At 45.0% G+C, this 24,674-nt stretch overlaps 1 protein-coding gene across 1 annotated transcript in view; it reads left to right on the top strand.

The window, feature by feature from the left end:
* The window catches only part of ADAM23 (ADAM metallopeptidase domain 23), a 748,300-nt gene that overhangs the window by 27,973 nt on the left and 695,653 nt on the right, over positions 1-24,674 (top strand). Inside the window, exon 2 of the mRNA XM_078680301.1 lies at positions 19,255-19,478. Coding sequence (XP_078536427.1) covers positions 19,255-19,478 — 224 coding nt within the window. The remainder of the gene's footprint in view (positions 1-19,254; positions 19,479-24,674) is intronic.

Genomic DNA, 24,674 nt, shown 5'->3' with positions numbered 1-24,674 from the left:
TGGTTTGAATTGAGCGAGAGCAATGCATGTAATATACGGTTTGTATAGTTTATCCCACATCTAATTGATAGGCCCACAGGACAGGATTACCGCCCATGTGTGGAAATAAAGTATAGCATTTTTATTTGTCAGGTAAGACTATCATCCCTCAGTTGACTACATAGGCAACCTCTGTGCTTTCTGGAAAGATCCACCCTCACCCCTTGGACCTGTTTTTGGAAAGATGTTGTCATGCCCTTCAGTGTCCTGAGTGCTGCACTTATTGTCGCTGCCTCTGCTTGCACGTGCTAGGCAGGCTGGGTCTTGGTCCGGTGTCAACCCCTTCTGTTTCAGTCTCACAGGAGGCTGGGCCCCTGTATTGAGCAGGTTACTGTCAGGGGATGAATAGGAGATGTATTCTCTCCTCTCACCCCTCCTGCTCTCATGCTTGCGCACTCCGCCTTTGCATCTGCTGCCACATGGTGCCCCCAGGGACCTAGGCTTTTTTAGGTCTCGCTGAGTCAGCGCCCATGCGCTGCTTGGAGAGACATTTAGTAGCAGCTTTGGGAATTGCTTCTAAAGAAGCGACTAGCTTGCTAGAACACGCACAAGCATGCGCGCTTGCGCACTCATCCCTTGCGTGTTTTAGCTTGTCATCGCAATCACTTTTGCTTTCACAGCAATCGTGATCGTGATGACCTTCGTGGCTAATGCTTTTTTTTTTATTATTTCATTTCGAGGCCCCGCCGCTCGGCCAATGCTTGTTGTACTCCTTTTTGGAGTCTGATGCGATGCTGCTGGTGCTGTTTTTCATTGGTAACCTCAGACTTTGCTGTTAGTTAAGAGGTTGCCCTTCGCTGCTTGTGGAACGGCAGACCAGTTATAGCAACCAACGCAACCCTTCTCCACACCTACTTCGATGCAGTTTCTTCCCAGGCCTTCTCTTGCTTTTACGGTTCCCTGTGCCCAGCTGGTGAGCTCCACCCTACTGGCATGTTCAGCATAACAGCCGTTGGCATCTTGTCCACAGAATCCGCTGCCTTTGGATCAGCGCGGCTGAACTGACTCAACCAGATGCCAAGCGCCAGTGATGTCCCTTTGGGGTGAACACAGTGAATGTTTTTATCGAGTTAGCATATCTTCATGAGGAGTCTTGGCATTTGGAAGACATACCCTGCTTCAGCGTCACTGGCTCACCCTGACAGAGGTTGTTGTCCCGCCCTGACTCCTTAGTCGCGTCCTTGTATCTCCTTGGGATGTAAGCGAGACATCTCCCTGCCTCAATACACCTACGTGTCGCAAGAAGCGCAATGGGCCTATCTGGTGGGACCCAATCTCCGAAAATGTCTTTCCAAATTACTGATGTCCATCCGGATATATCTCGCCCACCCTCGAAACACAACTCTGGATTATACCGTGGTACACATTTATTACACATTAAATCTAGCGGAATTGATGAATTTGTAGCTATCCTCCTTGGCGACGAATACTTTTGCCATTTCATGATTGTGCAGCATTGCATTATTTTTTTATTAATGCCCATGGTAAACTGGGAGGTCTCAAATGAGACAGTTTCTCCCTTCACACAACCACACACACTACCACACACATACTCACAACCACACCACACACACACACAAAACCACAACCACACACACAACCACACACAACCACACGCACACCCACACACCCACAAACACAACCACAACCACAAACACACAACCACACACACACACACACGACACCCAACCACACAACCACACACACACAACCACAAACACAACCACACACAACCACACCCAACTACACACAAACACACACAATCACACACACACCACACACACACAACCACACAACCACACACACGACCTCACACAGACATACACACACACAATCACACACATCCACACACACAACCACAACCACACACACAACCACACACACAACCACATACACACAACCACACACACACACAGCCACACACAACCACACACACACACATAACCACACACACACACAACCACACCAAGCATTGGCATAGCCAATAGGTCTCGCCTTTGGGACCTAATAAGTGTTTATCCACGCAACAGTTGATGTGGTTGCACCAAGGATATTGTGCTGCATAACTAAATACTTAGAAGGTCCCAAAAGCGAGACCTATTAGCTATGCCAATGCTTGTTTTGTTGGTACTGGAAATCGGTGCAGGAACCTTTTCAGTACGTGACCTACTCCCCTTGCATTCCTCTCCTTTTACCAACCCCTCTAGGTTTGCCTCAACATTCCCGCTGCTGCTCATCGTTCCTCATATATTCTATCTTTTTTCTTCTCTTCACTCTAGAACCGTCTTAATTCTCTCCCTTCACCTCCAGTCACGCAAGTACCTCCCCAACCACTGAAGAGCTCTCATCTCTCTAGCAATCGATGCTCACATACATCCGCAGGGCGTAACTTCGATTGAAAAGTGCATTTGTAAGGCATGCTTTATCGTAACCAGTATGGGTGAGTGGAGCGGAACACCACAGAATGTCACAGAGTTTTAACTTACTATGCGAAATTCCACAGAGCACAACTCTGTGAACACTGCCCACCCCCTGCTGATGTGCACCGATGGATAGTCAGTGAAGGGATCAACCTTTCTTTAACAGAGGTGGCACATTGTAAGGTGGGGTCCTGAAGGGGCAGTGAGATCCTTCTCGATCATTCAGGTGCATTCATTTGCATGAAAGGAATCATGTTGCTCTCCTATTGGACATGGCCCTTTCTGCAGGGTCATCCCCAGACCTTTTGCTTTCATTCCTCATATTTCTGCGGAATTGATTTTTGTTGGCCTTAGGACACTGTGCACTTTATCACTGCTGACCAGTGCTAAAGTGCTTGTACTCTCTCCTCTGAACATGATAACATTGGCTTATACCCAATTGGCACATTTAATTTATATGTAAGTCTCTAGAAAAGAGGCACTACATGTTCCCAGGGCCTGTAAATTAAATGCTACTAGTGAGCCTGAAGCACTGGTTGTGCTACCACTTCAATGGCCCTTTAAACATGCCTCAGGCCTGCCATTGAAAGGCCTTTGTGTACAGTTGTAAACTGCCATTTTACAAAATAAACCTTTTGCCAGGTCCAAACCTTCCTTTTTGTTACTCATAAGTCAGCCCTAGGGGAGGCCATAGACAGTCCAGAGGGCAAGGTACAATGTATTTAAAAATGAGTACTTGTATTTTTAAGTTTTACATGTTCTGGTAGTGAGAAACCCTTAAATTCAGCATTTTGCTTCTGCAATGCCAACCTTTCCTTTAGGATAACATTGGAGTTGCCTTTTTACAATTTATAATTGCAATTTCTAAATTGGACCAGGTAACCATTTCATGTTTAGAGTCCCTGGAATCACATTTTAAGATGCTAACTTATGGTGAAGTCAGATTTAAAATTGCAATTTTAAAATGTCACTTTTAGAAAGTTTGCAAAGCAAAGTTCAAAGGATGGTGAATGCACTCCTTCCCGTATCAATTTTAATAGCGTTGCTGTAACTTCCAAAATGTATGCATGCGAGCAGCGCTGTGGTCCGTCCCCTCACAGCATGTTGAAAACATTGAAAAAAGTGACGCTATTTGCGACCCTTGCTGTTGCATTGCATTAGAGAAAAAAAGTCTTCCATGTAATCCAATAGTTCATATTTAAACCAAATAATCCATAGTGAACCAATTCATTTTAATCAGTTATACTCGTCATCTTCTTCATACTTATTTAAAGTCAATCTGGAGACAGTAAAAATTCACTGGATATTTTATTTGTGCATTTTCAAACGTTTTCTGTTGCTAATCCAAGCTTTAACATACACGTGTGCTTTTAGCAACATTCCGTAAGACTCAATGCATTTCGAACCAGTTGGTTCTTCGTCAGGGGTTGCTGTAAAAAAATTGAAAGCATATGCCTTAGCCATCTAATTAGATGATTCAAAAAAGGGGGGGTGGTGATGAACAGAGTGTCTGAATTAAGCAGACCACTCTTACCCAGTCCAAAGATCAGGGCTTGATCCATCACCGTTATTTAGCTCACTGCCCCATCCCAGCTCAGAACCTGGCTATATGCAAATTAGTCTGTCCCTGGCCCAGTGCATCATGGGAACAGGGCAGACCAAACTACCAAGCCAATTCTTCACCAGAAAGGAGACAAGCTACCGGGGACCGGTTTCTGGCATTTCAGCCTCGTCGGCCCGGCTTGCTTGAAACCTGATGGAGCAGTGAGCAAGGGACTCATATCTGAGTATACCCTTCCACGCTTATGGTGGACAAAATTATTCAAAAAAGGGGGTGGTGATGAACAGAGTGTCTGAATTAAGCAGACCACTCTTACCCAGTCCAAAGATCAGGGCTTGATCCATCACCGTTATTTAGCTCACTGCCCCATCCCAGCTCAGAACCTGGCTATATGCAAATTAGTCTGTCCCTGGCCCAGTGCATCATGGGAACAGGGCAGACCAAACTACCAAGCCAATTCTTCACCAGAAAGGAGACAAGCTACCGGGGACCGGTTTCTGGCATTTCAGCCTCGTCGGCCCGGCTTGCTTGAATCCTGATGGAGCAGTGAGCAAGGGACTCATGTCTGAGTATACCCTCCCATGCTTATGGTGGACAAAATGATTCAAAAAAGGGGGTGGTGATGAACAGAGTGTCTGAATTAAGCAGACCACTCTTACCCAGTCCAAAGATCAGGGCTTGATCCATCACCGTTATTTAGCTCACTGCCCCATCCCAGCTCAGAACCTGGCTATATGAAAATTAGTCTGTCCCTGGCCCAGTGCATCATGGGAACAGGGCAGACCAAACTACCAAGCCAATTCTTCACCAGAAAGGAGACAAGCTACCGGGGACCGGTTTCTGGCATTTCAGCCTCGTCGGCCCGGCTTGCTTGAATCCTGATGGAGCAGTGAGCTAAAAAACGGTGTTGGATCTAGCCCTGATCTCTTGACTGGGTGAGAGTATTCTGCTTAATTCAGAAACTCTGTCCATCACCACCCCTTGTTGTTAAATATTTTGTCCACCCTAAGCGTGGAAGGGTATACTCAGATGTGAGTCCCTTGCTCATTGCACCATCAGGATTCAAGCAAGCCGGGCCGACGACGGCTGAAATGCCAGAAACCGGTCCCCGGAAGCTTGTTTCCTTCCCAGTGTAAGAATTGGCTTGGTAGTTTGGTTTGCCCTGTTCCCATCATGCACTGGGACAGGAACAGACTAATTTGCATATAGCCAGGTTCTGAACTGGGATGGTGCAGTGAGCTAAAAAACGGTGTTGGATCTAGCCCTGATCTCTTGACTGGGTGAGAGTATTCTGCTTAATTCAGAAACTCTGTCCATCACCACCCCTTGTTGTTAAATATTAGCCATCTAATTAAGCATCACAGACTTAGTAAATACAAAGACATAAATTATCATCCCTTAAAACAAGAAGAAATTATCATTCCTTTAAAAATGCGTGTCTGCCCACCCTTTGCCGAAGAAGATCTCCTCTAATGAATACAACTGATGAAATATAACTAAATCTATCTAAATCTAAATCTATCTAAAGTGCCATCCGCAGTCCCCCCACTATACTCTCACGTAATATACAGAAACTAACTGAAGACAACCTGTCACATTTACATAAAACAAAAACTCATTTACCTAGTGAAAGCCGAACCCGGCATGCTAATCTCTTTAAACCTACCAGGATCAAAAAATGCTTATTTCTACTTCAGGTCCCCTAATTGGTCTGGAGACAGTGAATTCGATCGGAGTTCACAAGGATTAATCAATGAACAGCACATTTTTTTTATTGGAAGCACATTGAATTAAAAGACTCTACTCATGTTACACTTTAAGGATTGTTTCATTTAGGCTTACGTTTAATGTCACTTTTATGTAAATTCATTATGGGTTTGGATTTTGTTTATTATTACGATTTGTTTGTTTTATGTACTATGGCACGATGATTTTGTGGTAGATTTGTGGGTGCGGGTTTTCGTTCTGGGCATGCAGTACTGGGCAATGCATTGTGGGACCTGAAGTAGAAATAAGCATTTTTTGAGCGGAATAGGAGAGTCATGTCGTCCGATTGCGCTCACCTGTGTTAGCGGTTAAAAGAACAACTCAGGAATGAGCAAACAATGTATTAGATCCTGTCGAGAATGAAAGAAGGTTTAAAGAGATTAGCATGCCGGGTTCGGCTTTCACTAGGTAAATGGGTTTTACGTTTTATGTAAATGTGACAGGTTGTCTTCAGTCAGTTTCTGTATATTACGTGAGAGTATAGTGGGGGGACTGCGGACGGCACTTTAGATAGATTTAGATTTAGATAGATTTAGCTATATTTCATCAGTTGTATTCATTAGAGGAGATCTTCGGCAAAGGGTGGGCAGACACGCATTTTTAAAGGGTTGATAATTTCTTCTTGTTTTATGGGATGATAATTTTTGTTCTTGTATTTACTAAGTCTGTGATGCTTAATTAGATGGCTAAGGCATATGCTTTCAATTTTTTTACAGCAACCCCTGACGAAGAACCTAACTGGTTCGAAATGCATTGGGTCTTACGGAATGTTGTTAAAAGCACACGTTTATGTTAAAGCTTGGATTAGCAACAGAAAACGTTTGAAAATGCACAAATTAAATATCCAGTGAATTTTTACTGTCTCCGGATTGAATATAAATAAGTATGAAGAAGATGACGAGTATAACTGATTAAAATGAATTGGTTCACTATGGATTATTTGGTTTAAATATGAACTTTTGGATTACATGGAAGACTTTTTTCCTCTAACGCAGTGCAACAGCAAGGGTCGCAACTTTCGTCACTTTTTTCAATACTTTTAGAAAGTTGGCATTTGCTTGCTTTAGCCTTTTGGTTCCTGCCGCCTGTCTCTGGTCACATGACTGGATGTAGTTGGCAGTTGGGCTTTGTGTATTCCGCCTAGACAGCCACACATGATGGGAGCTTAGGGGTGACTAGATGGGCCATCACTGAAAGGATGGAAGGGCGGATCTGGGCCCAGTCTTACTTACACCTGAACAGGCTGTGACCTGTCTCAAAATAAAGGGCTGCATTTCCCCTGTAGTTAGTCTGGAGCCAGGGCAGGGAAGGGAAGGCATCTCTGCACTTCTGTGGCATGCCTCCAGAAGCTTCTCCCGTCTTCAAAGGCACAGGGACATAAATGGCTCCCCAACAGCTCCCTGACCCGTCTACAGTGAAATCCTGGCCCCCAAGTGGTGCCTCCCAGGGCCTTACCCGTTGTGTGGCTCAGCAGGCTCTTAAATCAAGCTTTTGGTATCTTCACAACCGTGAATCAGCCAATTCGCACCGGAACCATACTGCTCATACCTAAAATCAACGTGAGCCTCTGTAAACCCATCTCGTCACATAGCAAGCATCCATCGCTGTGGATTACCGCTAATGCGATGCTCCAGCCCTCCCATCCACAACACCCAGCCTGCTCCTCAGGCCTTGCCGAGCACTGCCAGCAACACTTTACTAGCTCCCTGCGTCCCACTCCATTCAAATGGGACTCTTAGCACAAAGCTTGAGAAGGTAAACCTTCAGCTAGACTAACCTAGGTCTGTATCCGGCCTGTGCTTCATTGCTGTCGATCTGAACTTTTGACTTTGACCCGGTGCAGCATGACCAGATAGCAATGTTGATGCTTTATGCTTTTAGATGCTATATTGCAGTGTATTCTTTAAAAGTTCATAACTCCGGCTCTACTGATTGGATTTTTATCATTTTAGTCTTGTTTTATGTATTGAATTAAGCTCTATTTTTCTAACCTGCTGAGGGATCTTTTTTCATGGTGCTTTTACTCTTTCACTGTTGGAACTGTTACACAAATACTTTACACATTGTCTCTAAGTTAAGACAAGCTACAAGAGGGTCGAGCACAGGTTAATTTAGGTTTGCCTTTGCCTCACCCTGACAAGGATTGTGGTTGCTGCTTGACCAGGGCTCCAAATCAGTCAACCAACAACCCTATTTCTCACACCTAATAGTCCTGCCCTGAAAGAACTTGCTTGCATTTTTAGAAAATATTTTGTTCTGTTTTTACTAAAGCACCACTAAGTCAAAATATAAAAGTGAGTTTTTGTTTCTGCCCTTTACTTGAGTTTGGAAAGAAACCCTGAAAAAAGCATTGGCAAAGCCAATAAATCTGGCTTTGGCTGACAGCCTTTTGGCTTTTTCAATTTAAGTTTTAATGTGTATGTTTTTTGCCATGGCTTTTGCAAAATGATATTGTTAAAGAAACTGCCACACCCTCACCAATCTAAAAAAAATTGGCTAAAAGCAGACATATTATTTGGTTTCCAAGAGCACATTACCCAGAAGGGGACTAGTCTGTGTGTGAATTTGCTCTTTGTAAAAGGGCAGAATACCATCCCTTACAGAGATGTTAGCCAGTGATTGAAATGGGCTGACACACTGTTTCATGCTGTATGCTTTAGTGGACAAAAGATAAAAACGTGGATCACGCAATAACAGAGCAATGGATGAAGAGTGATTGCTGAAGTAACTATGTTATACATATAATTTTAGTTAAAGTATAAGGTCTTTGCTAACTCTAGACCTATAAAGAGTAGCAGCTAATTTGTGTGATATACAGATATTCAATGGAAATATGTTCAATACCACAGTAAGGTGGATTTTTTCAGATTTTTTCTCCTCATATAATTGTAGTCGGTATATACTAGTCTAGTCACCCCTTGAGTTCCATAATCTCAAATTTCAAAATATAACTATAAACTCCAAGCAGGACACAATGCGCCTGTGATTGTTGAAAACATTTAGCAATTGCCACTTTTGGCTGACAGTTACAATAAAGGGGACACAGCCTTTATGGTATATCCATCAGAGCTTTTCCTTGCATTCACTGAAAATTAAGTGTGGCTATAATTCTGAGAGAAGAGCTTGGGTGAACATGCTTAGTGATGAATGTATGTTTTTATATTGGGGAATGTTTCTTTTCTACGGCCTTGCAAAACCAAGACAAGCACCTATAGAGATGCTGAATTCACAACACAAACTTGGGCTGAGCACTGCCAAAGTCAAAAGTGGCTCTAGTTATGAGGGTGTAGGAAACTGGGTTTTTGGTTGAGGGGGTGGTATCACTCCTCAAGCAACCACCAAGTTACCTGTCAGGGTGAGCCACAAAAAGTCACTAAATTATCATGTGCTTAACCCTCTGGTAGCTTGGCACAAAAGCAGTCAGGTTTAATTAAATGCACTGTGTAAAGTATATATGAACCAGACAAACAGCAATAACGTGAAAACACACCACAAGAAAAATCCCACACCAATTAGAAATAATTAAGTTATTTGACACCAAAAATCCAATCAGTAGAACCAGAGACATTGGAATTTCAAAGTGCCTCTCACAGTTATTTGGTTCTGCAAGACCGAGTAAATGTCACAAGTTCAGGCTCATATAGTTGGAAGTGTGCCTTAACATACATCGATAACAATGGTACCATATCATGGATAGACATCATCTGCACCATAAAATGATTTATAGGGGCTGCGCCATGCAGTGAGTTGAAACGAGCCACTCTTAATCTGTCATGCCATGCATTCACCGATAACACTGGCACCATAAAACATACAAACAAGAGCTACGGTAAACCGTATATAAATAGGAAAAACATAATATGCTGAACACAGAAAATAGGTGTGCAGTAACAGACCCAGGTAAGAGGAATAAAAAAAAGCATGTTCAAATGTGAACTAGACCATACCATGAGTTATATGTAGATAACCAATACCGTTTAGATATGTGAACTATATAATGAATGCTTATAATTTCTACTATACCATAAGCACTATCGCATATCACATGTGTGTAATAAATATGCGGCATAATGCCTAGAGGATAGCTATTTTATACGATTAAAAATAAATGTGGCCCAAAGAAACACGTTAATTGGGACATGTCCAAATAAAAATGCAGATTCTCAGATTTTTTTTCTACAGTGCAAATGTTACATTGGATGTTATTAGTACAGTACATGATAGATTGTTCCATTACTACTGCATCTTGTGGTCTGGTTCTAAAAATCAAAACCTTTGTTTAGACCTCTGACCTGAGCACACTGACCAACCTCAGAAATGGTAATAATTAGCAAACAACCTTGTCTGTCTGTCTGTCTGTCTGTCTGTCTGTCTGTCTGTCTGTCTGTCTGTCTGTCTGTCTGTCTGTCTGTCTGTCTGTCTGTCTGTCTGTCTGTCTGTCTGTCTGTCTGTCTGTCTGTCTGTCTGTCTGTCTGTCTGTCTGTCTGTCTGTCTGTCCGTCTGTCTGTCTGTCCGTCTGTCCGTCTGTCCGTCCGTCCGTCCGTCCGTCCGTCCGTCCGTCCGTCCGTCCGTCCGTCCGTCCGTCCGTCCGTCCGTCTGTCTGTCTGTCTGTCTGTCTGTCTATCTGTCTATCTATCTATCGACCTATTATCCCTCTTCCCCATCGTTATGTATGCCTGTCTCTAGCATCCTCCCTATGCATTGACCTGTGCTTTTATCTCCTGTACTCTACCCACAGAATGCATTTAACCTCTAGTGCAGCGCCCACAGTTCCATTAAATGACATTGATGCATTTAAATGCCTTAATGCTCCCACCGCATGTGCATAATTGCCTGCATCAAAACCTCTGCTGCCAAGATGGAAAATAATTTCTCTGTGGGAGGGTTGGAGTGGGGAATGTGTGTGTGGCGAGGAAGGGGGCACGGGGGGAGGGACGTGGGGAGGAGAGTAAAGGATGGGGAGTTCGCCCATGTGAGTATTGTGTATTTGGTGCTGTCAATCCCAGTAGAGGGGCGTGAGTGAGGTAAGGGATTTTTCTGATGCATGATTTTTGTGGGTGGAGGTTTGTGGCCCAGTATTAATGGGCTTTCAGAAATTGATAGAGACTTGCATCCTGGTCGTAGATTATCTGTAGAGACTACTCTCGCCGTGGAGGTTCACGAATCGACATTGCTCATGCATAGGAAGGGAAAGAAATTACGGATACAGAAGCAAACCTTCAAGGTTCCAGTGTGAGGGCCTGTCTAGGAGAGAAACTGTGCCACGGAGATACAATGTGCCTGGGATTCTCAAAGTTAAAGGCCTATAAAATGTGCCCATTACGCAGAAAAGTCCAATTAACATGCATGGCCCACAAGCAGACTCCTAAGCTGCCCTAGTAGTACAAGGAGGGTCTCAGATTGTATGCATTGCATATGGCTGTCCTGGGAAACGTAACAAGGTGGGTAATGGGCCCTGAGCACGGTACGGGTACATCACACAAACTATTTTACTGTGGATTGTAGCATTTATTTTACTATAGAGCCTCCACCACCACATAAAAAAATCTATTGAAAAAACAAGCCCTGGCAAAGTTAAAGGCCTTACCAGTGAAATCCATTGACTTTCCCAACGCTTGCAATTTATTCTTAGATGGCCACTGAGGATGTGCACACTTCCATGGCAGCCATCTTTGAATACATTTTCTTATGCTTTAAGAAACTACATTAATATGACTGTGTGCCAATACAGCAACAGGTGGCACAAATGGGATGTGGGGCAAATTAATGCTGGAGAGAGGAGTGATTGTTTTTTTTAAACTCTTTTCATTAACTTCTCTCTTAAGACCATACAATTCAAAAATCACATATGCATGTACATCATTAGGTTGCTTCATCAAATTAATGTCTCTTAGGAGGGGTTTCAATCGTACTATCTCCCGGGATCCAAAGGGAACAGAATCAACACAGGACACCTCATCTGGAGCCACATTTAAACATATATTAGCGACCCAACTTACTTTCCCTATTGAATCAAGCTAATGCATAGGTCCCTCACACCCCACAGTAATTTTGTATTTGCGCCATGGTGCCCATATCTTCTCCCACTTCTTGACACACACTCTGCTTTTATATACCATCTCGGCAGCTCGTTGGCACCAGTCTAGGTCTCTTTCCCATTCCTTCAAAGATGGTGGTTGGGGACCCCCCCATTTCCTTGCAATGTTTCTCTTTGTGATCCCTGCTGCTAGGGCCAGCCAGAGACTGACGTACTTGGGACGGTCTATCTCTCCCTTAATCATGAAAAGGAGCCATCTAGCGTCCATTGGGACATCTACTCCGGACACTTTGGACATTACTGCCGTGAATCTTTGCCAGGACCGGGCGACGCCTTGGCATTCCCAAATGAGGTGAAAAATGGTAAACCCTCCCGCTGGCATCCCCATGTGTAAAGCGCTGGTTGTGCCCTACCCCAATTGTTTAGGAGTGTGCGGGGATAGTAGGAACGATTGAGTATCTTGAGCTGAACCAGCCTGAATCTTGTCCAGATTGTGATTTCTCTGGGGCTCTGTATTGCCTCTAGCCACTCCTCATCTCTGATATTCCCAAGGTCATGACCCATACAGCTTGTAGGGCAGTCAGGGGGTCAGGTATGTTATTTATTAATTTGCAATATATCGTGGAGATCGCCTTTTCAGAGATGGGATCTATTAAGAGTCTATATACCAAAGGGGATTGATTGGGAATAGGTGTTCCCCGCTGGATGTGTCCCTGTAGGGCTTGCATCAGCCTCAGCTAATGAAATCTTTGCTTCGGGATCAAGCTATATTCCTGTTGTAAGTCTTCGAAGGGGGTGGCTCTCCTCCACACATCTCCCAGCTGTTCAATGCCTATCGTCTGCCAATCTCTGAAGCCTTTTAATGAGGCTACCTCTCTCAGTGGGTTCCCAAACCACAGAGGTGCCCGACTGGTTAGTTTCCCCTGCCAACCCAGAAATCTATTCACCTCATGCCAGCACGCCACACCAGCGCAGTATATGTAGGCCACTCCGGGCACACCCTTCTGGAGTACAGGAGCGGCTCACAGTCACCTCTCAGCATGGCGGCTTTATCCACCCTATAGGCCGGCTTATTGCTGTCCGCATAGACCCAATCATTTATGACTAGAACTTGTGAGGCCGAATAATATAGCTTAATACCTGGGACCACCAGGCTGCCATCATACACTTCTTTTTGTAGTTTGTGGAGTGTATTCTTGGTGAACCTCCCTGCCACAACAGCGTACGGACCTCTTGGGCCACGTCCCTAAAGACTGTTGGGGGGACTGGACATGGGGTATCCTGCAGGATCTACAATAGGCGCTGCAAGGCTATAATACTGAAACCTTTCCATTGCAACTGGAGCTACACACCTCGCCGGCAGTCTTGGTGGGGGGCCAAATAGCTGGAAGACCACCGACCTAGACCAATTAATGGTATATCAGGAGTAGCTCCCAAACAGTTAAAAAATGTGAAGTGGAGTAGTACGGTCTCATAAGATATAGAAGTATATCGTCCGCGTAAAAGGAAATTCGCCCCTCCCAACCTCCAGGTGCCTCCATGCTCCAGATCGATACAAAAGGGGATGATGGACGGAGCATTTGAGCAGATTAAACACTCACCCCCAGTCAACTGATCTGGGTTTAATCCATCACCATTCTTTAGCTCACTCCGCCACCCCAGTTGCCCCAGATCATCAGGTCTATCCTAATCTAGTGTGCCAATGGCTCCAGAACCAGGGCAAACAATTGTGACGACAGAGGACAGCCCTGTTTGGGGCCCCTTCACAGCTGGAAGGGCCTCAACAGTGCTCCATTGACTCTTACTCCGGCCTGTGGATCCAGCTAGAGCAGTCTCACCCAGCTACAAAAGTTGGGGCCGATCCTAGCCTTCTGAGTACCACAAACAAATAAGGCCACTCTATACTGTCAAAGCTATCGATGCATCCAACGCCAACAATGCCGTTTGCTGGGTTGAGGGATCGCTTGTCAGGTGAAGCACCCCATATAATATCTGCAGGTTGTGCGAGTGCTCCTGTTAGGCATAAAGCCAGACTGGTCCACGTGGACCACTGCAGTGATGACAGATGTCAATCTATTGACTAAAGCCTTTGCCAACACCTTTGCCTCCACATTGAGCAAGGAGATTGGCCGATATAAGCCACACTGGTCTGGAGGCCTACCTTCCTTGTATATAACCACTATGGTGGCAATCCGGTGATCGACCGGCAGTTGTCCCTTCTCTCGAGCCTCCATTAACATATTTAGTAATGGTGCTATTATTATGGATAGAGTGATTGTTTTTTTAATAAACACAGCGAGTGAGAAGGAGGAGTTGAGGTCAGATAGAGAGAAAATATTTCCTCATGTGTATTGCCATTCAACTCCTAACATCAGAAGTGGAAGGATATATGCCATGATCCAATCAAAACATGGAGAGACCAAAATGCTTCTTTGGATGGACAGAAACAAGAATTGGGAGGAAAGCCATTGAATCAGGAGCAGGGAAGTCAGATAGACAAGCCTAACGGCTAGGGCAGTCGACCTCGAATCTGGGGAACTGGGTTTGAGTCTCGGCAATGACACTGAATTTCCTGTGATTCTGAGAAAATAACTTAATCTCCCTGTGCCTATAAAAAAATAAAAAATATTAATGTGCCCTCATGTAATGCAACTGGTGCTATGTAAAGCGCTCTGATACCCGTTTCGGGTCAAGTTTGTGCTATATAAAACTCTGTAAAATAAAAAAAAATTAAAAAAGGCTATCATATAATGAGCAAGGGGCTGATATAAAACCCACATTATATACAATATTCTTCACAATAGATCTGCGACAACACTTGTCTGCAGGAGAGGCCTAAAAAGTATCTCCTAATTTCTTGAGGGTTTCTTCATCGACATGCACACATTTTGTGTGAGCAAAGGGTTGTTATTTTCATTTGTTACTGCCTGTTTGATGAAAAGCAGATAACCCCATTTTTGATAGCAGTAGTTGTCAAAATAAGTGAGGCCATAATACAGTAACGAGAAAATACCTGATAATAACCATGCCAAGCTATTTTCAAATATATTATGGAAACGTTCAATGTTAAGGAATCAGAGTTTATGAAATTAAAATTCTGCTGGCAAAGTTAAAATAATGCTTAGATGAATAAGAGAGAGAGGACTAGATAGGCTAGGCCGAATCCCCTGGATTATATATGCATATATCAATAAGGACTAGCTAGTTTAGAAGGATATAGGATACTCAGGTGGGTACGTCAAGAAGCAACAAAGAATAAGGAAAAACACTGTTTTCCTCATAAAGCCCTCACCCACCGACCTAGTCGGTGGCATGCTTCATCATCGGGCCCACCACAGTGGCACCGAATGTGCCCCGGGTGTGCTTCAACGCCAGGAGACTGCGGAGCTGGTATGTTGCTGAGTGTGCGGTGAAAAGGGTGAGAGAGGTGAGGTTTTTAAAAGCTATACAGGAGGTCCCAGCACCCGAGGGTTGCTTATCTTTAATGAACTGGGCCTCTGCTAGCGGATAAAAAGGCAAGAAGACGTATTGGAGTGCTTGTTATGACCTCCAGCGTCTAGTGCGGTCTACATGTTTCAGCCAGTGCCTTGTTAATTTTAAGCTGGCTTTCCTCAGGGCCATTTGATATGTGAAAAGTGCAAAATAAACTTAAATTTAAGTGGTTGTGTGGTCTTTTGGCTATGTGTGGCGCACGCTAAGGTGCTATAGCTGTTAGAGGGGATTCCCTCAAGCTTGATCTGTTTTATCTTGTGAAAAGCTTCAAGGGTCGCCTGGCAGAGAAAGAGACCGAGTATTTCGGACTGGTTCCTCCTTGGACCTATTCGTCCTTCCGCGGCGCCCGTTATAATCTCATCTTTGTAACATTGAAAATCCTGACAGCTTCACAGACCTTGATCTGCAAGTGAAATTCTACATTTAAAAATCGTATTTTTTTCACAAAAAGTTTTGGGGGAATGCGAGAAATTTCACATGAAAAGAATTGTGCCTGCCCTGAGTTTTTCTTGGAAAAAAAATTGCTAGATTTCCCACCAGCATTTTATTTAGCTTTAAATCTTTTACAACTTCATGACTGCCAAGAAGCTGGCAAAAGTTAAAACAAAAGCTAGGGTAGGTAAAGTCTATCAATGCAACTCCATACCTATCCAAAAAGACCCAGACAATGCTGTGTGCCCTGCGTGGCTTCTGCCCACTCTTGCGGATTTGTGTTCAGGTTCTAGAGAAGCAAGTGGAAAATGGAGTGAAACTGAGCTTGAATAACATAGGGGAAACACGACGTCAATCATGCTGTTCCTTGCCCTTCACTTTAACAGATGGAATCATAAGCCCCGCCCAACCAAGGTGTGCATAACATAGATCCTGATTGAACCACCGCATTACTAATACCACCCCATAATTACTGATGCTGCAGACTATGGTAATTACCGGGTGTGGCATTTTATCAAAATGAGGCCGTTCCTGTGATTCTCTTCCAAATATTCTCATGTCTTTTTAAACTAAATTCTACAATCATGGGTAAAACACTCATCCCCTGGAAGACTTATTCATATATTGATAATTTGTTCTTACTTTCACTCTGCCCTTTAGCTGCCCAGGTGCTTGGCACCCAGGAAATGAGCAGGCTGCCTTCTACTCTTGCAAGAACTTCTGCAGATGTGTGGCACTATTTGCTGGTGCCTTGGGTTCGTGAAACTGTTGTTTACTCTCCAGAATGTGACAGGCTTCAGGGCCGACCTATATTTTATGTAGACACTGTTTTAACGGGTCCTTAAATGTCTAAGGGGCATATTATCAAGGGGGTTTATCTCCGCTTTTTTGGCTTTAAAAGCCAAGAAAGCGGAGATAAAATTATCTCCCTATTACCTAGCTGTCGCTAACACCAGTTAGTGACAGCTAGTAGGAGATAGCGACCATCTTGGGCCCCACTTTGCATGTCAGTGATATTTATCACTAATGACATGCAAAGTGGGCGTGCCAAGATGTTAGCGACTGGAAACAGTCGCTAACATCGCTATCTCCTATTACCAACTTTTGGAGATATTCGCGCTAAGGGCGAATATCTCCAAAAGCTAACACCTGCCCTGAGCAGTTCTTATCAGACAACAAAAGAAGAGAGGTCCGGTCATATACAAAGCTACCAAATATATGAGCAAGGAGATAAGTGGTCAATATTAATCACAGGTACTCCATTTGAGTAGGAAAGCCCTCACACACCGACCTAGTCAGTGTCATGCTTCATCATCGGGCCCCACCGAAGAGACCGAGTGTCTCTTCGGTGTGCTGCGACGTCAGAAATACTGCGGAGCTGGTCGTGTGGGGAGGACGTGTTGTGGAGATTGCTAAATTAAAAGTGACTGAGGGTATCGAAAAACTTTTAATGAATGATCCCTAAGACACGAGTAAGTGGTATATGTGTCTGAATTTAAAGGCCAAGGTTTTTAGGATATTGAATAAATTCAGCTAAATACCACAAGTTTATTAAAATCAGTCAACATGTTTCTGCCTTATCTGTGGTATATATTCACCATGGCATTCTTCAGGACTATACCCCGGCGGTATGGACACTCTAATAGTCCACCCTAACCTGGGGACGTGTAAGTGAAAAAAGGAAAAGTGAAAAAAGTGCTTAAAAATTAGAAGAGCAATTGCTCATTCCAAAAAACCCAAAAATTCAAGGGTGTATCAGCACCTGTAAAAGAAAATGACAAAGACAAACAGATAATGACATACATACGATTAGTTTATGTCAGCGTAGTCTTATTATAGTGCTCATAAGATGGTGGCAAACCTTTGTGTGCACACACAATAACTGATATCTTATGCACCATCCAAATAGCCCCTAGGGGTATTATACATGCTAAGAGGTGAAGTGCTAAAGGTGATCCGCTGGTGATCCAGACTCACGCCCTCTGCGGAACGCCATTCACAATGACCATAAGCTAAGTACCTGTGTGTTGGTTGGGTTCTGTTGACATGTACCTCCTTTCTTTTCCTAGGATGTGCCAAGCGCGCTCCAATCCTCCTCCCGAGACCCATGGTGCTAGTAGCGCCCTGTTTTAAAGTGAGATTTTCTCCATAATTACCATCCTAAGGGGACACCGACCGTTTGGTCAAATTGATCCCTCTTCATGGAGAATCCACACCGTGTTTTTATCCCAAAGCACTACCATAGTAGTTTTTTAATCACCTTTAGCACTTCACCTCTTAGCATGTATAATACCCCTAGGGGCTATTTGGATGGTGCATAAGATATCAGTTATTGTGTGTGCACACAAAGGTTTGCCACCATCTTATGAGCACTATAATAAGACTACGCTGACATAAACTAATCGTATGTATGTCATTATCTGTTTGTCTTTGTCATTTTCTTTTACAGGTGCTGATACACCCTTGAATTTTTGGGTTTTTTGGAATGAGCAATTGCTCTTCTAATTTTTAAGCACTTTTTTCACTTTTCCTTTTTTCACTTACACGTCCCCAGGTTAGGGTGGACTATTAGAGTGTCCATACCGCCGGGGTATAGTCCTGAAGAATGCCATGGTGAATATATACCACAGATAAGGCAGAAACATGTTGACTGATTTTAATAAACTTGTGGTATTTAGCTGAATTTATTCAATATCCTAAAAACCTTGGCCTTTAAATTCAGACACATATACCACTTACTCGTGTCTTAGGGATCATTCATTAAAAGTTTTTCGATACCCTCAGTCACTTTTAATTTAGCAATCTCCACAACACGTCCTCCCCACACGACCAGCTCCGCAGTATTTCTGGCGTCGCAGCACACCGAAGAGACACTCGGTCTCTTCGGTGGGGCCCGATGATGAAGCATGACACTGACTAGGTCGGTGTGTGAGGGCTTTCCTACTCAAATGGAGTACCTGTGATTAATATTGACCACTTATCTCCTTGCTCATATATTTGGTAGCTTTGTATATGACCGGACCTCTCTTCTTTTGTTGTCTGATACTTAACTGGGGTGTAAGAGAGTGTCTCTGACCTTCCCTTCCTCTCTCTTTGTTGATATATACTGAGCAGTTCTTAGCCATGTTATCCAATGGGAGGTGGATAACATGGCTAAGAGCATTAGCTCGATAATGCATGAATATCGCTGACTTTTCAGCAATATTCATGTATTGCGGCCGTTTTTTATCGCATTTGCGATAAACCTTGGTAATACCAAGGTTTATCTGCGGTAAAAATCGCCGCAGCTCTGCGGTAAAATTTTGTCTCTAACCAAGCAATAGCGATAATTATCGCTATTGCTTGGTAATATGCCCCTAAGAGTTATGTGAATGTTGCACGTTTGCAAATGTTTAAAGAGACCGAAAGATTGTTCAAGAGTGACAGGTAAGCCCAGAGTGTGTAAAACCATCAGAGGAGTTACAGACTTTTGTTTATAGCTGCGGCGCTGTTTTCCCTCTCTCCAGCTCTTCCGTGGAATGACACTGCCGAGGGAGTGCCCAGCGCGCCGACGGAAGATGGACACACGTTATACAACAGCAGCACACGCAGCGCAGACGGCGGCCCGCAGGATGCAGTGCAGAAGGAGACCACTCTGCCGTCACGACTCGTCTACTTCATCAACATGGATGGCGAGAGCCCCTACCATGACCTGGACACGCGAGCGCGAGACCAGCAGAAGCATAACAAGGTACGTGGCTCGTGACTGACAGAAATTACCGCGCCTCTCTCTGTTCATTGGCAGAGCTTACATAGAGATTCTGGCTGCGTATTCTTGCACGGAGATGCTTGCCCCGTTGCAGCCAGGTTAACACACATGTATAACTGTGAAAGTGTATGCGTTTGGTGATAACATAAAACACAATTCAATGCAGCTGGCATTGTCACAACCAATCGAATGTCTTTGTTAATTACTCCCTCGAAATACCACCCAGAGAGCATATTCATGAATTTTTCTCAAAATAGAATATGTTTCAGAGGGTGGACACACAAGTTAGGGTCGCTTCTAAAAACGAGTGTGTAGTGTGCTCTAAGGTAGGGCACACACGTCAAGGGTGCTTCTCAGACCAGTGTGTAGTGTGCTCCATTGTAGGGCACACACGTCAAGGGTTCTTCTCAGACCAGTGTGTAGTGTGCTCCATTGTAGGGCACACACGTCAAGGGTTCTTCTCAGACCAGTGTGTAGTGTGCTCCATTGTAGGGCACACACGCCATGGGTTCTTCTCAGACCAGTGTGTAGTGTGCTCCATTGTAAGGCACACACGTCAAGGGTTGCTTGTAAGACCAGTGTGTAGTGTGCTCCATTGTACGGTCACTACGTCAGGGTTGCTTCTCAGACCAGTGTGAAGTGTGCTCGATTGTAGGGCACCTAAGTCAAGGGTGCTTCTCAGACCAGTGTGTAGTGTGCTCCATTGTAGGGCACCTAAGTCAAGGGTGTTTCTCAGACCAGTGTGTAGTGTGCTCCATTGTAGGGCACCTAAGTCAGGGTTGCTTATCAGACCAGTGTGTAGTGTGCTCCATTGTAAGGCACACAAGTCAAGGGTGCTTCTCAGACCAGTGTGTAGTGTGCCTCATTGTAGGGCACCTAAGTCAGGGTTGCTTATCAGACCAGTGTGTAGTTTGCTCCATTGTAAGGCACACAAGTCATGGGTTGTTTCTCAGACCAGTGTGTAGTGTGCTCCATTTTAAGGCACACAAGTCAAGGGTTGCTTCTCAGACCAGTGTGTAGTGTGCTCCATTGTAAGGCACACAAGTCATGGGTTGTTTCTCAGACCAGTGTGTAGTGTGCTCCATTGTAAGGCACACAAGTCAAGGGTTGCTTCTCAGACCAGTGTGTTGTGTGCTCCATTTTAAGGCACACACGTCAAAGGTTGCTTCTCAGACTAGTGTGTAGTGTGCTCCATTGTAAGGCACACAAGTCAAGGGTTGCTTGTCAGACCAGTGTGTAGTGTGCTCCATTGTAAGGCACCTAAGTCAGGGTTGCTTATCAGACCAGTGTGTAGTGTGCTCCATTGTAAGGCACACAAGTCATGGGTTGTTTCTCAGACCAGTGTGTAGTGTGCTCCATTTTAAGGCACACAAGTCAAGGGTTGCTTCTCAGACCAGTGTGTAGTGTGCTCCATTGTAAGGCACACAAGTCATGGGTTGTTTCTCAGACCAGTGTGTAGTGTGCTCCATTGTAAGGCACACAAGTCAAGGGTTGCTTCTCAGACCAGTGTGTTGTGTGCTCCATTTTAAGGCACACACGTCAAAGGTTGCTTCTCAGACTAGTGTGTAGTGTGCTCCATTGTAAGGCACACAAGTCATAAGTTGTTTCTCAGACCAGTGTGTAGTGTGCTCCATTTTAAGGCACACAAGTCAAGGGTTGCTTCTCAGACCAGTGTGTAGTGTGCTCCATTGTAAGGCACACAAGTCATGGGTTGTTTCTCAGACCAGTGTGTAGTGTGCTCCATTGTAAGGCACACAAGTCAAGGGTTGCTTCTCAGACCAGTGTGTTGTGTGCTCCATTTTAAGGCACACACGTCAAAGGTTGCTTCTCAGACTAGTGTGTAGTGTGCTCCATTGTAAGGCACACAAGTCAAGGGTTGCTTCTCAGACCAGTGTGTAGTGTGCTCCATTGTAAGGCACACAAGTCATGGGTTGTTTCTCAGACCAGTGTGTAGTGTGCTCCATTGTAAGGCACACAAGTCAAGGGTTGCTTCTCAGACCAGTGTGTAGTGTGGTCCATTGTAAGGCACACACGTCAAGGGTTGCTTGTCCGACCAGTTTGTAGTGTGCTCCATTGTAAGGCACACACAGCAAGGGTTGCTTCTCAGACCAGTGTGTAGTGTGGTCCATTGTAAGGCACACACGTCAAGGGTTGCTTGTCCGACCAATTTGTAGTGTGCTCCATTGTAAGGCACACAAGTCAAGGGTTGCTTCTCAGACCAGTGTGTAGTGTGGTCCATTGTAAGGCACACACGTCAAGGGTTGCTTGTCCGACCAGTTTGTAGTGTGCTCCATTGTAAGGCACACACGTCAAGGGTTGCTTGTCCGACCAGTTTGTAGTGTGCTCCATTGTAAGGCACACACGTCAAGGGTTGCTTGTCAGACCAGTGTGTAGTGTGCTCCATTGTAAGGCACACAAGTCAAGGGTTGCTTCTCAGACCAGTGTGTACTGTGGTCCATTGTAAGGCACACACGTCAAGGGTTGCTTGTCAGACCAGTGTGTAGTGTGCTCCATTGTAGGGCACCTAAGTCAGGGTTGCTTGTCAGACCAGTGTATAGTGTGCTCCATTGTAGGGCACTTAAGTCAGGGTTCCTTCTCATAGCAATGTGTAGTGTACTCCATTGTAAGGGACACAAGTCAAGTGTGCTTTTCAGACCATTGTGTAGTGTGCTCCATTGCAGGGCACACAAGTCAAGGGTGCTTCTCAGACCACTGTTTAGGGTGCTCCATTGTAGGGCCCCTAAGTCAGGGTTGCTTCTCAGACTAGTGCTTAGTGTGCTCCATTGTAAGGCACACAAGTCAGAGTTGCTTCTCAGACCAGTGTGTAGTGTGCTCCATTGTAGGGCACACAAGTCATGGGTTGCTTCTCAGACCAGTGTGTAGTGTGCTCCTTTGTAAGGCACACAAGTCAGGGGTGCTTTTCAGATCAGTGTGTACTGTGCTCCATTGTAGGGCACCTAAGTCAGGGTTGCTTCTCAGACTAGTGCTTAGTGTGCTCCATTGTAAGGCACACAAGTCAGAGTTGCTTCTCAGACCAGTGTGTAGTGTGCTCTATTGTAAGGCACACAAGTAAAGGGTGGTTCTCAGACCAGTATGTAGTGTGTTCCATTGTAAGGTACACAAGTCAGGGGTGTTTCTCAGACCAGTGTGCAGTGTGCTCCATTGTAGGGCACCTAAGTCAAGGGTGCTTCTCAGACCGGTGTGTAGTGTGTTTCATTGTAGGGCACCTAAGTCAAGGTTGCTTCTCAGACCGGTGTGTAGTGTGCTCCATTGTAGGGCACACAAGTCAAGGGTGCTTCTCAGACCAGTGTGTAGTGTGCTCCATTGTACAGCGCCTAAGTCAGGGTTACTTCTCAGACCAATGTGTAGTGTGCTCCATTGTAGGGCACCTAAGTCAGGGTTTCTTCTCATAGCAATGTGTAGTGTACTCCATTGTAAGGGACACAAGTCAAGTGTGCTTTTCAGACCAGTGTGTAGTGTGCTCCATTGCAGGGCACCTACGTCAAGGGGGCTTCTCAGACCACTGTTTAGGGTGCTCCATTGTAGCGCCCCTAAGTCAGGGTTGCTTCTCAGACTAGTGTGTAGTGTGCTCCATTGTAAGGCACACAAGTCAGAGTTGCTTCTCAGACCAGTGTGTAGTGTGCTCCATTGTAGTACACACAAGTCAAGGGTTGCTTCTCAGACCAGTGTGTTGTGTGCTCCTTTGTAAGGCACACAAGTCAGGGGTGCTTCTCAGATCAGTGTGTACTGTGCTCCATTGTAGGGCACCTAAGTCAGGGTTGCTTCTCAAACCAGTGTGTAGTGTGCTCCATTGTAAGGCACACAAGTAAAGGGTGCTTCTCAGAACAGTATGTAGTGTGTTCCATTGTAAGGTACACAAGTCAGGGGTGTTTCTCAGAACAGTGTGCAGTGTGCTCCATTGTAGGGCACCTAAGTCAAGGGTGCTTCTCAGACCGGTGTGTAGTGTGCTGAATTGTAGGGTACACAAGTCAAGGGTGCTTCTCAGACCAGTGTGTAGTGTGCTCCATTGTACAGCGCCTAAGTCAGGGTTGCTTCTCAGACCAATTTGTAGTGTGCTCCATTGTAGGGCACACATGTCATGGGGTGAAAGGGTGCTTCTCAGACCAGTATGTAGTGTGTTCCATTGTAAGGCACACAAGTCAGGGGTTCTTCTCAGACCAGTATGTAGTGTGCTCCATAGTAGGGCACCTAAGTCAAGGGTGCTTCTCAGACGAGTGTGAAGTGTGCTTCATTGTAGGGCACCTAAGTCATGGGTGCTTCTCAGACCAGTGTGTAGTGTGCTCCATTGTAGGGCACACATGTCATGGGGTGCAAGGGTGCTTCTCAGACCAGTTTGTAGTGTGTTCCATTGTAAGGCACACAAGTCAGGGGTTCTTCTCAGACCAGTATGTAGTGTGCTCCATAGTAGGGCACCTAAGTCAAGGGTGCTTCTCGGACGAGTGTGTAGTGTGCTTCATTGTAGGGCACCTAAGTCATGGGTGCTTCTCAGACTAGTGTGTAGTGTGCTCCATTGTAGGGCACCTAAGTCAAGGTTGCTTCTCAGACCGGTGTGTAGTGTGCTCCATTGTAGGGCACCTAAGTCAAGGGTGCTTCTCAGACCAGTGTGTAGTGTGCTCCATTGTAGGGCACCTAAGTCAGGGTTGCTTCTCAGACCAGTGTGTAGTGTGCTCCATTGTAGGGCACCTAAGTCAGGGTTGCTTATCAGACCAGTATGTAGTGTGCTCCATTGTAAGGCACACAAGTCAAGGGTGCTTCTCAGACCAGTGTGTAGTGTGCCTCATTGTAGGGCACCTACTTCAGGGTTGCTTCTCAGACCAGGGTGTAGTGTGCTCCATTTTACGGCACCTAAGTCAGGGGTGCTTCTCAAACCAGTGTGTAGTGTGCTCCATTGTAGTGGACCTAAGTCAAGGGTGCTTCTGAGACCAGCGTGTAGTGTGCTCCATTGTAGGGCACACAAGTCAAGGGTGCTTCTCAGACCAGTGTGTAGTGTGCTTTATTGTAGGGCACCTAAGTCAGGGTTGCTTCTCAGACTAGTGTGTATTGTGCTCCATTGTAGGGCACCTAAGTCAGGGTTGCTTCTCAGACCAGTGTGTAGTGTGCCTCATTGTAGGGCACCTAAATCAGGGTTGCTTCTCAGACCAGTGTGTAGTGTGCTCC

The sequence above is a fragment of the Lissotriton helveticus genome, chromosome 3_1, assembly GCF_964261635.1.
Source record: "Lissotriton helveticus chromosome 3_1, aLisHel1.1, whole genome shotgun sequence".
NCBI classification, from domain to species: domain Eukaryota; kingdom Metazoa; phylum Chordata; class Amphibia; order Caudata; family Salamandridae; genus Lissotriton; species Lissotriton helveticus.
Note: the sequence above shows the minus strand (reverse complement) of the source record. Positions and strands in the feature narration are given on the sequence as shown.